The 17,621-nt window shown below is 41.8% G+C and overlaps 1 protein-coding gene across 2 annotated transcripts; it reads right to left on the reverse strand.

The window, feature by feature from the left end:
* Positions 1–1,993: 1,993 nt before the first annotated feature.
* On the reverse strand, positions 1,994–17,423 carry edrf1 (erythroid differentiation regulatory factor 1). Of its 2 annotated transcripts, none has more exons than XM_012864012.3 (26): positions 17,176–17,423; positions 16,747–16,891; positions 15,240–15,448; positions 13,187–13,253; positions 12,970–13,095; positions 12,755–12,879; positions 12,518–12,665; positions 12,200–12,301; positions 11,970–12,091; positions 9,963–10,074; positions 9,488–9,635; positions 9,290–9,401; positions 7,832–7,943; positions 7,381–7,668; positions 7,223–7,294; positions 6,968–7,109; positions 6,679–6,867; positions 6,251–6,451; positions 5,909–6,127; positions 5,517–5,743; positions 5,267–5,425; positions 3,086–3,235; positions 2,745–2,898; positions 2,529–2,644; positions 2,277–2,446; positions 1,994–2,166 (listed from the first exon to the last, which is right to left on the reverse strand). In XM_012864012.3, exons 2-26 carry the CDS (start codon positions 16,840–16,842, stop codon positions 2,001–2,003), a joined length of 3,732 nt encoding a protein of 1,243 aa, XP_012719466.2. In that variant the 5' UTR covers positions 16,843–16,891; positions 17,176–17,423; the 3' UTR covers positions 1,994–2,000. The 2 variants fall into 2 exon arrangements, with proteins under 2 accessions (XP_012719466.2, XP_012719463.2); XM_012864009.3 differs by having other exon boundaries at positions 6,679–6,870.
* Between the last annotated feature and the right edge of the window lie 198 nt (positions 17,424–17,621).

Here is a 17,621-nt window from a genome sequence, read left to right on the forward strand (position 1 = left end):
CAAGATGCAGGTATTAAAATAAATATGGACAAATATTGTCTCTGTCCCTTTAAAAAGAAAAAAAAAAAAAAACAGCAATGCCTGAGGTTGTGTTTGTTATTAGAAATTATTAAGCTGTGAAAAACGGATCTCTTAAATGCTTTTCAGAAAGCCTAGTCAAAAGGCCGACAAACAGGCAAGAGCAGAGGGCTGTACTGCAAAGCGAGACGGACAGCCTAGCCGGCTTTGTTGAGCATCACCATGGTGGAACCGTTTGACCGCAGAACGCTGCGGCGGGGGGGAGAATACAAGAAGCCCTTGGATGGACTTTTAAATGGCTACCCTAACACTCACTGTATGAGGAAAAACTCACTGCATTTCAATCTTAATCAAAAGCCTCCAGTTTTTTGGTGGCATAAGAAAAAAAGAAAAAAAAAAAAAAAAACACCACATCTCACAACACCATCCAAACAGTAAAAACATGAGGGTATTTTTCTTCATATGAAAATATAAGAAGAATTTTTCTTCAGCTTTAACAATGATTGGAAAACATCTACATCTGTAGATGCGACAGTAGACAGAACGGCTCTACAGGTTAATTAGTTTTTTCGTTATTGCAGATGCATCTCCATTAATGACAATACCCTATCATTTCAATTCAAAAAGTGAATCTTACACAATAAAGCAGACAGATTACACCCAGAGCGATACATTTAAAAGCTCACTACTGTTAATTTTGATGTGTATAACTTACAGACTGGGAAAATCCTTTTTCCCCCACAGAAAATTAAGATATGCTATGGTCAAACTCACACTGCAGACTTAACAGCCGTCCAACCGAAAATGCTCATCATCCTCCACAATAGCCACAAAACGTCATCACTAAGAGAGGTTGCTAGAGTGCCGTACCCAAGATTACTACTGGAAAACTTTGTGGAAGGAAAAAATAAAAGTGCACAAGAAACATTGACAGCTGCATATTTGAGAAGATTTGTGAAGCAAAGCCACTTGAAGAGCTCGTGGTAGATTCAAAAGGCACGGACTGTGATCGGATTAAATGCTTCAAGAGCCGCCACCACACAGACGTACCCAGGACGTCCGCTGCACTGCTCGTCTTCAGCCACAGTGAAGAAGAGGGAGGTTTCTTGAGGTCCAGTGTGGGAGTTTCCACAGTCAGGGAGGTTGGTCTAGTGTGGAGTCTGTGCTTCCTTATGCAAGCACCCGACACCCTCCCACACCGCCATAAGTACCGATACCTGCTTGAATGACAATGGCATCGCTGTGTGTGATCGACCAGCAAACTTAAACTCCCTTTAGCAAAGGTATTTAAAAAAAAAAAGCTGAGAGACACGCTCACAAAACAGGTCAGCAGGTCACCTCCACCATGCCACGCTGCATTAATGCAGTAATTCATAAAGGAGGAGCCAAGACCAGATGAGCACATACCTGTCAGTTGGCTGAAAGCTATTTATTAAAAAAAAAAAAAAAAAAGTCATGAAATCTAACTTTCTGAAAAACAGAACTCAATTTTGTTCCATCAGCCGTTCAAAATGAACAGAAATAAATACACGAAATATATCCCGCTGTGTGTAACGAAGCTATGGAGAGCTTTACTTTTTTCATTTAAATAACGAAATAAATTAAGTTGGTGATGGTACTGAAACTGAGATGCACCTCTATAATCGTAGCTTATTTGCTTTAAAGTGATTTGAATTTCATCCTCTGCATGAAGGCAAAACTTAAGAGTTTATGTCGTAATCTAAAAAGCAAGGAAACTTACTGAACTGCACAAATCGAGATTCCCAGCAAAGTCATTCTTTTATTGCTTTTTTTCCTAACCTTTCCTTAAAGGCAGCAAAACTTTTGTCTGTAACGACGTGTCGGGGGATTGTTCTCCCTAAGACCGTAGTGTGCCTGCTCTGTGTATTCTGAGTGGAAAAGGCATCTAATCGTGGTACCCACAACCTCTGGATGCAGAGTTCACTGCTGTTGAACTGGTCCTCGTTTTTTATAATTTTTTTTTACGCTTTATTTGCTCCTGTGATGTCACTTCCTGTTTTCGGGCTCAGCTGCTGCAGGAGCTCGACGTAAAGCTCGACCCGACTGAGGAGCGGCGCGTCTTTCTTAGCGCGCAGCAGCTTGGAGTACACGGCCTTGTAGTTTTTCAACGCGTCCTCGTCTTTACCGCTGCAAGACAAACACACGGGGCGAGCCGGTCAGTGAGGGGGGGCTGGGGGCAGGCGGGCGGGGGAAAGGTGCGAGCAAGGCACAGGCCGGGGTTTCGGACCGCCGCTCACCTTGGTTTCCGTTTGGCTGTCGTCATCAGCTTGATCGCTTGAAACAGCAGGAAGGAGAAACTTGGCTCGAACACGCCGATTAACTTCGACACTTCCTGGAGGTCCAAACCGGAGGTGGAGCCACCGGCCCTGTCAGGAGAATCTGCTGACTCAGCAGCAGATGGTTCAGCCTGGAGTAAAAGGTGCACTGCTGTAAGCAACAACTTCTGGCCGGAGCGGGCGACTAAACAGAGGCTTACAGTTCTGACTTACCTCCGCCTGCTCCTCCAACAGCTCCTTATGGATCAACTGGAAAGCGTGGCGAGTCTCTGACATGATCTCTACGGCTCCTACCAGGCTCTTCAGCTTAGCCACGCTGCTGCTCTGACCTTTACCAACACAACACAGAATAACTGTAGGGAGCTTCGGGAAGAAAAAACACCGCAGTGTTCAGCAACTTAAGCATCGTTATGATGAACGGTTTCCCACCTGCCATGGTGAACTCGGTGAACGCCACCCTCTCCAGCAGAGTGCGCAGCAGCTCACAGGGAGCATCCTTGAGGCTGAGGAATAAAGAGACAGCTTTGCTGTAGTGAAGCTCGGCCAGGCTGCGGTGTTGCTTCCTCAAGTGTTCGTCCCCCACCTGCGACACAAGCACAGCCAGAAACTCAGCAAACGGTAGCAAAAAAAAAAAAAAAAAAAGCAGCTGCTGCAAGAACCAAAGGAAGACGGCTTTCGTTTACAGCGCCTGCAAAACTGCTGCAAGAGTCACAAGGAGTTATTTAGATGAATAAAATCAGAGGAGAGCAGTGAATGGAAGCGTGTCTTACTTGGTTGCGGAAGCAGCTGTGGTACATGGAGGCCAAGCGGTGGTGGATGGTGGCGGCTCTGTACTGGTACAGCGGCTGCCGGGCCGACTCCGTTTGCAGGTCGCAGTATTTTAAGGACTTCATCATGGCGTCCGTCACTTCCCGTTCGATCTGGCGAAACACAGACAGAAAGTTTCCAAGTGGAAGAAATGGAATTTCATTAAAGGCAGCTTTACACTGAACGTAGCCTCTAAACCAGGGGTCACCAGCCTTTTTGAAACTGGGAGCTACTGTGTCACATGAAGGGCTACCTGTACTGAGCTTTGAACTAGAAGAGTCAGCGCTTTTTTTTTTTTTTTAAAAGATATTGTCATTTTTAAATCTATAAAAAGGCAGATGTGATTACAAAAGTAGAGCAAAATAACATTTTAGATGCAGCTGACTGGAGGTTTGTGCCAGTTTTAGAACGGACCTGACAGCACCACATGTGGTCCTTGGGGGCCACCATGTTGGTGACCTCTGCTCTAAATAATTTACTATCATTTGAACTGGATTATTTCAGTAATTAATTTCAAAGAGTGAAACTCGTATTTAGCTTGTCTGCATTTTCACGTCTGTTGTCTCTTAACTTTTTTCTGGGAATGGTTTAGGGCTCTCTCTGGGTTTTTGTCATCCCTGTTTGATGGCAAATCAAACACGGTCATCAGATCAGGTTTTGGTAGTCTTAATACTCTGGCAGCACTATAAAGCTTAGCATCAGAGGGAAGCATGACGTGCTCTCTCTAGTAGACAGCTACTCTGACTTTGAACTTGGTTGAAACCCAGGGCCCCAAACCCACCCATGACTAAGGAAAGTTCACACCGGACTTCTAACAACTTGGATTCCACACCTCTTGACTCTTTCCCCAGATTACAGGACTTTGGTCTAACTTTGATACAGAAAAAAAAAAAATCAGTTTGGACCACTGAGGAAATAACAAGCCCGGGTTCAATGGTTCTGAATCTGCTACACAATCCCTTTCAGGCAGCAGTTCACATTGATTGTGCACCTTTACCTTCAACACTTTCTCCTTCCACTCACCTTTTCATTAATATGCTTAGACATTACAGCCCCCGCAACACAGTAAATCCTATTTAAAAAAAAAAAGTACTGACTTTCAGAACTCGGTATGAGTCCTAGAAGGACCTAAAGGCTGTTTTGCACGCTTGGGCTTCTCATTAAGTGTGGTTGACCAGCGCAGCCCACTGATAGAGTTAATCTCTATATTTATGTCTGTTGTTTGCACCTGTGGACATGTTGTTTGTGTGCATCCTAAGCCGGTGTCCGTCTCACAAAAAAAAAATGTCACCACAGTAACACGGCATGACAATAAAAGATTCTTGACTTTTAGATGTTTCACAAGTAACTAGCAAGCTTGTTTAGCAATTACTTTTTGTGGTTTTCCCTCCTTGGAGTGTCAGAACCCATTTGACAAGTGTCAAGTCAGCAGTCTTCCACATGATAGTGTTGGTTGTAAGACGCTCATAACACGACCACAGCGGGACATCTCCGTATTGAAATTCCTTTTTTTGGTGGGTAATTATTCTATATATTATGTGAGTTTACCTTTTTAAATAGGATTACCTGCAATAAAGTAACTTGTGATGCAATCTTAACTTACGGAAGTACACCTGTTAATGTTGCCAGAGTTTCTGGAAGGTGGAGGAAACAAGTTACCTGACTCCGCCAGATAGATTTGCTCCGCATATCCATCTGGAAACCTTCCGTTGAAGTAATTTTGGGAAGGGGCGAAAATACTGGTTAGCTGATTGGCCTATGTTGGTGATAGACGAGCCAAATAAACCAATCAGAAAACACAACCACAAGCCAAGCTACTCTTGCTGCTGCAGGTAAAGGCTCGTTAGCTCAGCAAAGAAATACTCTGTAATTCCGATAAAACTTGCTCGATAGCCACACTAACGCTAGTTTCATCGGCTGAAGCCGCCATGTTCTTTAGACTGAACTGTCGCGCTTCCCGTTGCGTCACACCTCAACCCGCCTCAAAGCCAACGCTGATTGGACGTTCGTTTGGTGAACGGCTCCAAATTTTCTTTAACGGAAAGTAGCCAGACTGATCTGCGAGTGAAACCTTGAAAGCTCGCGAGATCAGGATGGTCTCACGAGGCTAGGAAACCAGCTTGGCAGAGTGCGTGGACACTCACCTGCTCCTGAGCCTTCCTGGACAGCGGTGCGTAGTCCTGCAGAAGCGTAGCCAGGGTGAAATAGGTGGTGGACAGCTCCCAGTTTACACTGTCCCATACAGCTGCGTGGCTCTTTCTACTGCCCAGCGCCCTCAAAGCTTGCAAGTAATAATCTATGGCCTGAGGTGAAAAAGAAAAGAAATACAAAGTATAAATGGAAAAACTTAGACTATTCGAGATAGACTCCTGCTGGGAATGCTTGACATTAGACCTTGTTGTAGTAAAGAGCCTCCTCGGGAGAGAACTCCCCTCTGCTCTCGTCGGCAGAGACAGGACAATGGGCCTGGGCACAGATCCTCATGAGCCTGCCGGTGTTACACAGCAGTAAGGCGGTGTTGGTGCTGTCCCTGATGGTTTCAAAGTCCTTCATTCCTTTCTCAAAGAAGCTAAAACTCTTCTTCCACAGGTCCTGCTCTGCTGCCGACACAGACTTTTTCCCTATAAACAGAAACGACGACAAGTTTTGCCAAATATGTGGGCCGTTTTCGCTCTTTGGAAAAACATAGAGGAACATAAACAGGGGAATGATAAAATCCCACAAATGCCGAAACAAATAAACGCGCAACGTTAAATAAATATCATCCACAAGTTCTGACGACATACCTTGTTTTTCTGTCTGCATGGCCGCTGCCTGGTTCATGTAATAGACCCCCATCTCGTTGCGGATATTCCCCAGCCGCTTGAGGACCTGGGGCAGCTGATCGGACGATTGGTCTTTCAAGAGCTCAGAGATGAGCAGTTCATGCGCCGCCTCGTAGCAGCGACAGCTGACAAACAGCTGGTACTCCGGATCCATGGCCAGATCTGTCGCCATACTGAAGTCTAAAGAAAAGAAGGGGAATTAAAAGACCGAATGAGCCCGAATTTAAATCACGACAGAAACTTCAAATCCATTTCAAAGCTTGCTTTGAGTGAGTCGCTCAGCTTAAATTCTCTCAGACTGACCCTGGCAGCTGCTCTCTCGGTGCAGACTGTGCAGGATTTCCTGGTCCTCTCGGGTCTGATAGCTGTACTCCTCCAGGTAAGCTGCCCTGTTGCTGGCGTTCTGGGCCAGCATGAGCTGAATGTCTCCACACAGCGACAGGCACTGGCTGTGAAAGTGCAGCACGTGTGGGTGCAGCGTTTCACTCACAGAGCAGTAAGCATCTGGAGGGAGTGATAAAATGAGAAACAATGAGGAAACCTGAGTAACTGCATCAATTCTTATTATGGTAAAAAAAGTTAGTTCTAGTTAGGTTTTTTTTCCCCCACATGTCTCTAATCCTATTTAAATATTTAACTCACTGAATAAATATGATAAGCTAAACACCTGTAAAATCAAAAAAAGAATACTTTGGTGTTAAAAGGCGATATAAAAGGATGAAAGTTCCCACCATAACACTGCAGGGAGAGCTTGATGTAGCGTAGGGCTCGTCCGTACTTCAGCAGGTTGGTGGCGGCGTCGGACAGGACGTAGTACGCCTTGGAAGCTTTGAGGAAGAGCTCCAGCTTCATACGATGCTGCCAGGAGCCCGGGATCATCCCCGAGCGCGTCGGGTGCTTCTGGTCGACCTGCCCTGACCCTGCTGGGCACGTGCGGGAGAGCCACGGGTTCGCCGTAAACGTAATGTCTTATCCATTTCACATTTAACATCAGCTGTGAAGTAAGGACAGCAGACTCACCTCTCTCAAGAAGAAGAGAGATGCCTCTCTCTGAAGCGCCGCTGGCACCTCCGTCCTCATACTTTAACGGGATGGGAGTGTTAGGGTCTGCAGCAGGTAGATCGCTCTCCTTCTTGATGCTGCTATCTACTGCTTTCAACCCCTGTGGATGATATTACAACATTTGTTACAGATTTGCATCTCTATTTCAGTTCTCCTGTGAAAGCCGGACTGGAGAACACAACCTATGACTATCGACATCGTGCAAAGACGTGCCTTCAGTACGTAGCTCAGGACATGTCTGCATCGCTCCTCTTTGTCTTGGGAAACAGGAAAAGCACAACTTGGCTGTGGAAATAAAAAACATTTTTTTATGTTTTGAAAACCCCAATGAACCAAATCGGTGGGAAAAACAATAAAGGGCTGTTGCTCACTCTGATTTGGTGAGTTGATTTGTATTTCTCCGGCACTGACAGCTCCCCTACAGAGCGGATCACGGCCACAGCTTTGCTATCATCCTGAGGCCTGGGGCAGTTACTGTAGGAGCCCATCTCTTCGCCGTCCTCTGTCAGATCGTCGTCCTCGCCCTCCTCCTCCTCCCTGTCTTCGTCGCTGTAGCTGTCTTCGGAGCCACCGGCCCGCAGCGACTCCCCTCCGTCTTCGTCGGGCAGCTCGTCGAGCTGGAACAGCTCTGACAGCATGTAGTAGGCCGAGGCAATAATCTGAGGAGCGACCACAAAAAAGAAGCAATTGAGAGAGGAGGTCAGGTTCCTCCGGGCCAAAGCTGTTGCTCTCCAAGTCGAGTGATTTCCCCCTGCGCTTTCTGTGCTGTCCAGATGCTCGCTCTGAAAGCTAAATGTGAAAATAGAATCCGCGCACACATACCTGAGGATGCTTCTCCGGATCAAGAAGCTTGACGCAGTTTAAGAGCAGAGTCCGGATTTTGCCGTAGTGCTTTCGGTTTTGACTTGCCTTCAGCATCAGGTTGCTGGCCACTCTGCATCCCAGAGACACGCAGGGAGAGAATCTTAGTTTAACTGTCCGTGTATCACTTCAACAGATCATTTCAGCTTCACATGTCGTTTACAAATTTAACATTTGCAGTACAGCATAGGGTTGTCAAAAATATTGATACTCCAAAAGGTATTGATACTCATATGCTGTATCCGGATAAATATACGTATTTGGCATGGCATCAATACTAACAGGCAGCCTGAGAGCCCTCACAGCAACCCAGCTTGTTGCTTTTGCACCTATGAACATATATTTGCCACCATTATGACCAGCAGCTGCAGGAAGGCCAGACCAGCCAAAGCCTTGTTCGGATATATTTTGCATACGAGGAAAACAAAGGAGGGAAACTCAAGGATCTTGTCAATCCTGTGAGCAAACAGTGTTTTTAAGGTGGCAGCGAAGTCGAGCAGCATTACAAACTTGGCCAAATATGGCCGACATCCTGGCTTTTATGACAAATTCCCACAGCTTAGTAGATTTAAGTTCCCGTTAATAATATATTAAACATATTACTGATTGCAGCATGACCGGTGGTGAGCATTGTTGGGATTAGCGGTGGCTAGCGTGCTACTAGGTCGCGGTAGCCATGTTTAGCTTGCTGCTCAGTTGTTTTTGGTTATTTTATTATGCACCATTGGCTGTGGCTAACATCCTTTATAAGTGATTTTGTTTTGTGTGTTGTGTTACCACAGACAACCAAAAATGTTGTCATTGCTCCCAGTTTTGGTTTTGCAGTTTACATAACCTTAGAAAAGAAGCTTATTTTTGCACTACCTCAAAAAAGTGTTGTTTGCATGTTTTTACCATTGTTAATTTTAGTTTTCTGGATTATTTTCACATTAAAAGAATAATACCTCAGACAATCTTAAAACATTTTCAATTTGTGTTATATTTGGGTAATTAATTTTGCATTTATTTTTTTACTCTTATTTAAATACTATCTGTGATTCTGTTGAGAAAGCATGTTCCATGTTCAGATTGAGTTTTCCATGTTGATGAAAATATTTTTGATGGCTTTAATTATTAGTTATTTTTAACACCAGGGTATTGAAAATGGTATCAAGTATTAAATATTTTCCTGCGTCTCGATATCGAGTTTGAAGTACAGCCGCTGAAGTTCATTTTCCCAACTCCTAAGGCAGTCAGTCATATTGAATTTCCACATGGCTGCTTGAGAAAAAATCTCAACAAACATCTTTACATGCTCTATCACAAACCCTGAATTTTGTTTCATATTATGAACCAAGTATCACCACAGACCTGCTCCTATCTAGAAAATAACTAAAAAAAAAAAAATGAAGAAAAAAAGAAAATATTGCAGATACTCACTTGTACAGTAAAACAGCAACGGGAAGCGTGAAGGGATTCTGATATTTCTCTTCTTCGGCCTCCTCACACAGAGTGGTGAGATCATAAAGCTTCACAATGTCACTCCCACTAGCTGTGGATTCAAGACGAGACAGTAAATAATCAGAAGCCCTCACAGAGGACACTACGAGCAATTTAGTTAAAGTATTTTCCTCTCACCTTTGAAAAGCCAGTAGGTGTGACCCTCTTTAGTACAGTTGGACTTCAGGAAGGACAGGATATTTTGGGCAATGTCCTTTACAACCCTTGTGGAAAAATTTGAGTTCTCTAGATGAGGGATGTCTTCTGTTTTTATCATTTCGTATTTCTGGATGAAAACCCATGAAAGCGAAAAGAATTGAACACATTTGTCAAACAATTATCAAGCAGCTGTACTGATATCCTTAGGGGCGGCTTGTTGGGGCTCCTGTCCCCATCAAACTTTGTAGGAAAAAGGCATTGACACAATAAACATTATTTACTCTGCTTAATATTTATCTTCAGGTTTTTTGTTCTATTAATTGTTTTATTTAGCTCAGTGCCCCACTATTAGAGAAGGCCTGGTCTAGAGTAACAGTATGGACACCGTTTTCAAAGTAAAACACCTAGAAGATAGATTTTTTCAGCCATCCCTGAGAAGCAAATAGTAATTTACCTGAACAATCCCGTTGACGTGAAAACACATGACAAGCTCCGGGACGTTGCACATGAGATTGTCGAGCCAGTAGTCGATACCTGTTAAAATGTTGATTGGTTTGTTGCTGTCCCTGGAAAACAGAGAGCAAAGCCTTCAATCTGAGCTCAACACCGACATTTCATAAATAATTTGCAACAGTTGTTTGGATACAGTGCTATGATTGATGGAAATTGGCCAGTTTTGTTACTACCATTGTGTATCTTAGCAAATATCAGAACGTGAGTCAGCAAGCAGACGAGCACATTTTAATTATTCTGACTCAACTCCAGCTCTGAATGTAATGCATAAAAGGGTGTTTGTTTTACATTAAAACACAAAATGCTTGGATTACATTTTTTTTATTTTATTCATTTAGGTTTTCTTACTAAGATCAATGGAATTAGATTAATAAATAAAAAATGCTTGCAGGGCACACTTTCAACTATCCACATTTTATGAGGTTACAAACATTAACTCCAATGTATTGTTTTGCAATTTAACTTGATAGACAAACACAAAGCAGTGCATAATTGAGTTCTGTTTTTTTGCAATCATTTGTAAAAATATTGTGTTCATGGTAATGTGCAGTATTAGTTTCCCACCAAAAAACATTTTGTATGTTGAACTGCCAGAAAGACGTCTTTTGGTCTCATCTGACCACCTTGTTCCACATGACTGATATCTCCCCAGTATGTCTGGTGGTAAACTATAAATGGGGTTTATTTTGGCGTTCTTCCTACTCCAGCTTTCTTTAGCCACTCTTTAATAACGATCAGATCTGTGGAATGCATGACCAATGGCTGTCCCATCAGCAGATTTCCAACCTTTTTTGTTTTTGTTTTTTTGTTTGTTTTTTCACAATTTTATTTCTTTATCTTCATGATACCACTTGTTTACCGACGTTCCCTTACAAACCGCTGAAGCCTTCAAATAACAGCTTTTTACTGAAATTATTTTACCCACAGTTACCCACTGGATTTGCCAGCTAGGTTACTTCCAGGGGAATCTGGTTTTTATTTAGCTGTATGCGAGTGTAGGGGGAATTGACCAAGCGCACTTTTAAAAGGATGCTTACATTATTCTTCAGGCTGTACAATTGTGTATTACTTTCTCCTCGTCTAGTACATAAAATCTCAAGAAATTCCTCAGATGTCTGTGGTTGTAATGAGAAATAGTTTGAAGCGTGTGAATACTTTAGATACTGTGTACCGTATTTTCCAGCGTATAAGACACACTTAAAATCCTTAGATTTTCTGAAACAATGATGGTGCACCTTATAATCTGGTGCGCCTTATATATGATTACTGTTGTGCTTACTGACAGATTTTATGTGCTGCAATCTGTTAAAATGTGTATAAGTACAACTTTGGTAAGCAACGAAGCCGCGCTGCTCAATCGATATCCGTAGCATTACGGTACACTGTGTCACTACCTGACTGGACCAGTAAGCTGTCTACAAGACTGCCTGACTTTAATGTCTAAACTAGAAGTGCATTCATGTGTGTATCCTGCACCCAGAGTACATACTAGCAACAATAAACCTAGTTAATTCAATATGAAAGTTACGTTTATTTTGGCCTTATGTTAGAAACAGGCCAGTGTAGTCCAACTACTCTGACCTCCCAATAGAGACAGATAGCTCTCCCTCTCAGGAGAGAACTGTGTACGTGAAGGGGCGGAGTGATATTACACACTTGGAAAGAATATTTAATGCGCCTTATAATCCAGTGTGGTTTATGTGTGGACAAAGACGCACATACACCCCGTTAATTCAAAGGGCGCCTTATGGTTTAAAAAATACGGTACGACTAATGACAGTCCATAAAACCTTTATGTTCTGCTCCATTGTGTGTGCAGACAAGTGAAGATTTCCTGACAGAGCGGACATAGCAACAGAACATTTAGTAGCAAATCAAAATATATTAGCTTTATAATAAAACGCAAGGCACAGATGATTAATGAGAGGATAAGAATCAAACTTCTAACCTTAGTCTCAAACTGACAGCAGGATATCGACCACCTCCGAAAATGGGCATGTTGGACCCAACCAGCATGTGGATGTCCTCGAACGTCCACATGATGTTTCGCACAAAGTCGTTCCTTAAACCCTGTAAACATGCGACATCAGAGCAGGTTTAACAGTGAGTATATTTGGATTTTAGACACAAGTAAACAGCCGTTGCAGGACTACATTATGGGAGTGTAAAATATATTACCTGACTGTTTTCCCCTTCGTTGAAGAGAGTAGGGAGGTTCTGCTCTTTAGGCACGGACGTCACCTGACCTAAAGCAAAGTTGCTGTCCACGGGAACACTTTCCTGCATAATTAACAAAACAGAATAAGCACTTTATTTTTGTAGACATCCTAGGGAAGCATTTCCTTTCATTAGACATCTCAGACAAATGAATAGGCTGAGCTTAACATGGTACCTTGCAGGGACTAATACTGAACCTTGTAAATGCATCTTAAAGCTTTCTAAATCGAACTTTTTTTGCCGAGGAACAATCCTTAGATCGCTAAGAGCCAAAGTCACCTGTTTGGGCGTATCCGTTTCCTCTGCTTCCGACATTGCGCTGGTGAAAGTAGCAGGCCACGAGGAGCTGTACTCTTCGGCCTCGTCGTCTTCATCCTCTTTAATCATGTCTTCTGTTACAGGATCTGCGGCCCCATCGCCATTTATACTGCAGGAAACACGAGTTAGGGTATAACCGGGAAATTAATGCATATTCAAAGTCCAATTAAACTCCAAGAAGAAAAGCTCAACTCTCACCTGTAATAGAGGAACTTTGACAGGATGGCTTTCTGATACCAGTGTTCTTTGCTCTTCTTCTTTCTCTGCCATTTTTGATCTATTAGGCGCTGGTAAATCTCTTTGAGCCATGTCCAATCTCCTGTCTGCAACAAACACATTTTAGGACACGGTTACAGATCTTATTGGGGAAATAACGGTCCCAATGGAGGTTAGCGGCACGTGGGTCCCTGTACCTGAGAGGATCTTCTTAAGAGTTCCTGAGTGTCCAGCTCATCCAAAAGCAAAGTCCTTCCAACACGGTGAACAGCCATACTCACATGGGACTTGCTGTAGGGGATTTTCAGAAGCTTCTTGATGTTCTGAAGCAAAACAGAAAACAATGTTTTTATTTTTAGCTAAGTGTATGTTTCAGGAACGAGTGCCAGACAGCTGTGGAAAAGCTCTGCAGACCTCAGAATCTGATACGACGTCCACGTCATCCCCGATGCAATCAATGAATTCATAGGCCATCCCGAAACTGTAAAGATAAAAAAAAAAGGTTCCTGATAAAGAGCGATTTCACAGACTCCATCCTGTTGCACTGCATTCTCATTCAAATCCTACCCTTACCTACGAGACAATCAGTTTAAATGGTTCAAAGCTTCTGGAATTAAACAATGAGGGGATTCTCTGGGGATTCCTGTTGCAACTAATTAAGCATAAATCTTTATTACATACAGTAATTCTGAAAGGCCAGACTGTATGCAATCCCTCCACGCTGAGGAAAAATTGATAATCCAGTCTGTTGGAGTCAGTCTTCTATAATCACAAATGCCCATGACTATATTGTACTTCTACACCTGGAGCTTTCAGAACATACAAGTTATATGACAGTCAGATTATATTACTATATTATAGTGGATTTATGAGCAAATCCTTCAAACAACTTTTGTCCCATGTGTTATTATAGCTCTGTTGCAATACAGGGAGGATACTGAGAAGAACCCAACGTTTATATACAAATGCACAGAAAAAGAGCTTTAAAAAGGGCTTGATTAATTGCTAAATGAGGGCCTTGGATCCAATTACCTCCTCAAGTGTAAAGAAGCATTTCTCATCTAACAGGAGTCCAGGTCAAGTCAAGGCTTTAATTAGAATAGGAAATAGCAGAGTCTCTTAGATGGGTCAAGGGCATCAGCTCCAGCTTTAGAAACAAGCAGGGGCCTTTCCTTCCAACGAATCTACAAAATACAGCTGGATAATCAAAGTAAAATGCCTGGCTCAGGATTTTACAAAAATATAAAACCTATATTAAAAAAAATTATTTGCACCATGCTCATCTGGGTCACACACACCAAAGTTGACGATAATGGTTAACACTAGATAGGGAGGAAAATGGTAAACTGGGGAGATCAATAGAAAGATGTGAGCTTCGAGGCGATCAGCTTTTGACAACATAGAGATGTTGTTTTTTTTCTCTACTCTTGTGTCTACTGGAATGATGTTGATGGCGCAGGCTGTGCTGATGTGGTGTGGCTAACTGGTCATATAGGGATCATTATAAGTTTGTCAGGCTGGAGATTCTGCACCATGGTAGCAATGTTGAACACGGCGTGTGATATCACCACTTTTAAAATATTTGGATAACCCGAATTAAAAACCTGAATGTCTAGGGTGGTTTTGCCAAGCAAAGGGCCCAGATCACTATGCACCTCTCCACCCTGGCAGTATGTATTGCTCCTACATGCGTATTACATCTTCCATGTTGCTATTCCCCTTTTTAGGCTAGTAGGAAAGCGTCTACTGACTGATTTATTTTCTTTTGCAAATCTGAAAACCTGAACAAAGGGCTGCCAGACACTGAGAAAAGTGATATAAGGGGTGCCAGGTCTGACCAGATTTGTGGCCAATATGGCTAGGGACATGGACCCCGAGATGGCTTACCCAAAAATCATAATTGAAGGGGTTTCTCCATCCAAAAGGAAAAAAAAGAAATCCATCTTCTACCATTCTTAATGGCATACATCAAGTAACACAATTAAACAGGTGGGTATTACAAATAAACTTATTTAAGTGTCTTTATTAATTGTATGATTAATATTTCTCCCACATGTTGTTTCTAGCAATGTTATCTGTTATTAATACTATTAATATGATGAGAAATCCTGTGATTTTGGATGTTTATCTTGTTTTAGGGGCAAAAGAAAAAAAAGTTTAATTTCTGATATTGTAAAACAAATTATTCCCATCTACAAATTTTCAAGACACTATTTGCTTGTTCTCTTTCTCTAATCCCATCGCCAAGGCCCCTTGTCAGCTCTCCTACCCGTCTCCCTGACAGCATTAGCTGTATTTGTCCAGTCATCTGGAAACACCACCTGGCCAACCAGAGCTTGTCTCAACTCCTCCCTGAAAACCACACAACTTTCTTCCTTTTTCAGCTTCCGCCACTTTGTACTCTGCTCTACCGATGTCCTCATTATCTTCCACTTCATTAGTAAACCACACTAATAAAGGTTAATACCTGGAAAAGGGTTTGCTCTTGCTGCTGGAGCCCAAGACAGTGGTGCCAGCACTGCCCAGCTGCGGGTTTTCTCTGAGCCAGTTGGCAGGTGGCAGCTTCAGGTCTGTCTTCTCCTGCAGGAGGGCGTAGGTGGTCGGAGGTGGGGCAGCAGAGTACTTCACCACAGCGCAGCTTTTTACTTCACCGTTGCCTAAACATACCGTCATATCCTATAAAATAAGACAAATTGATGTCAGGCCATAATTTAGGAATAACCTACCTATATTCATTTCAACTGCATTCGATTAGCACTTTAGACAAAACAAAAACAATATAAAGTAACTAAAAGAACACAGTCAAACATGTTTCAGAATAAAAGTCATAGCATTAAAGTGAGATTTTAAAAGAATGGGGCCTGATCATTAAGAAACTTAAACACCAAAACTTTATTCTTAAAATCAATTTATCAGTTTAATAATCATGAGACATTTAATTATGTGGCTCTGCCTACATGTCTGATATTTCTTAGTTATTACTGATTAAATCACCTGGCAAGAGTGGTTTCATATTTTGCTGGTTAACATAAATAGATACTTAGCTAAATTTAGATGATACTATAAATGAGTATGGGCTGCCATTTTGCTAATGGCATTGGTTGACACGTGATTATGCCACTGACTGCATTGTCTCCTCAAAAACAGCTATTTATTAGCTCTTGAAAGATATTATTCTGAGGATATCAAATAAAAAGTCAATACACAGACTATTATCTGTTAACTTTTTGTTCTAATCTAAATTAAAAAAAATAACGCTGGAGTTCACTGTAAGATTGTTTTAGTCAGAAAAAAAAGTATTCAAGACAAGAAAATCTTTAATTAATCAAAGTAACTATTTACTAAAAGAAATCTACCAATTTTATTTCTGAGAACATCATTTTTATAAAGTATTTGCAATAAATGTTCTTTTGCTTCTATGCATTAGATTATGCTGTTATAATTGTGAAGATCTAATTTTGTACAGTAATAAACATGAGCATTTTAAAGCAAGCAGCAGGACATAAATTACCCCAGACCTCCAGCTTTTATAATCATATAACTGTCTTAATTTGAAAACAAAAAGATGCTGGTGTCATTTTGAAATCTTTGGATCACTCTTTTAGATATTTATTTAGCTATGGTGGTGAAGATTCTCAGTCATCCAGGTCATGGTCATTCCAAAAAAAAGTAAAAAAAACAACAACAAAGCAAAGCAAACAAGTCCAGTTCCTTTGTTTTTTACTTCTTTTGGAAAAATTGATTTAGCTATACAACTCCTAATATACTTATTTCTATACACATTTGGCCAAGTTAGCGATCGAAAAACCAGATTCTAATGACTTTGAGGGGTTTCTCAATACCTCTAATGTTTTTCTAGGAGATTAAATAACACAATCTGAGGTAATTTAAGAAAAGTACACAGGATGCTCTGTAAAACAAAGAGGGTTTTAACTACTACAGCCCGTATGATAGTGATCAGCCTGATTACTTACATGTTTGCTGTAATCTCCTGCGCCAGCGGGACCAGCAAGCTCTTCTTTTAAACTATCCATGGGCATCCCAGGCTCTCTGTCCTCAGGTGAGCTCATACTGGACAAGCGACTCTTTCCTCCACTGTCGTCTACTGCGTGTTAACAGCTGGAAAACACACATGTGGTTCTGGCGTCCCATGAATTAGCTTTAGACTGTCTCCATCATAACACATGCAATAACATGTTGGTGTCGGTAAAGTCAGTGGTAACTCCAGAGTCAGTTTGTCTAGCTAGCTCAACGAAAACAGCAATTAGCGTGGAAGAAAAGTAGCTTCAGTAATGGTAATAAAGCTAACCCACGCACGAACGACAACATGTTGTTACTTTTTGTAAATGTAAACAATGGATAGCCAATGGCCAGTAAACAAGTTTTATAAGCCCGTAGCTTACCTTCCCATCTGTGCAGCTCTCACACTGACAAGCTAGTGACAACTTCCTGTTTGACGGTGAAGCGAATTTGCAAAACAATCCTCTTATTTCCGTCTTATAAGAAACAAACTCCTTTTGCAATTACACAAACATAAAAACACGGACGGTTCATATATTACACATTCAACTATAACCTTAATGAACACGAATATATGTCATAAAACATGTTGTTATTGAAAGAGGCGTGAACCGGAAATGATATTGAGGAGTTCTTTCTAGAAAAATGGAGCGCCTTCTGTTCTATCCTGAGGGCTTTTATTTTGAAATTATCTTTCAGGCTGACACGTTTTAATGCAAGTTGGAGTGTATTTCAACTTCAGGGACCACAATGCAACATAAAGATATATATTTTTTTATACATATTTGCGTACTCGTGCAACAGTCTGTCATTAAATAAGTTGAACCGT

This window comes from Fundulus heteroclitus, chromosome 22 (genome assembly GCF_011125445.2).
Source record: "Fundulus heteroclitus isolate FHET01 chromosome 22, MU-UCD_Fhet_4.1, whole genome shotgun sequence".
Taxonomy (NCBI): domain Eukaryota; kingdom Metazoa; phylum Chordata; class Actinopteri; order Cyprinodontiformes; family Fundulidae; genus Fundulus; species Fundulus heteroclitus.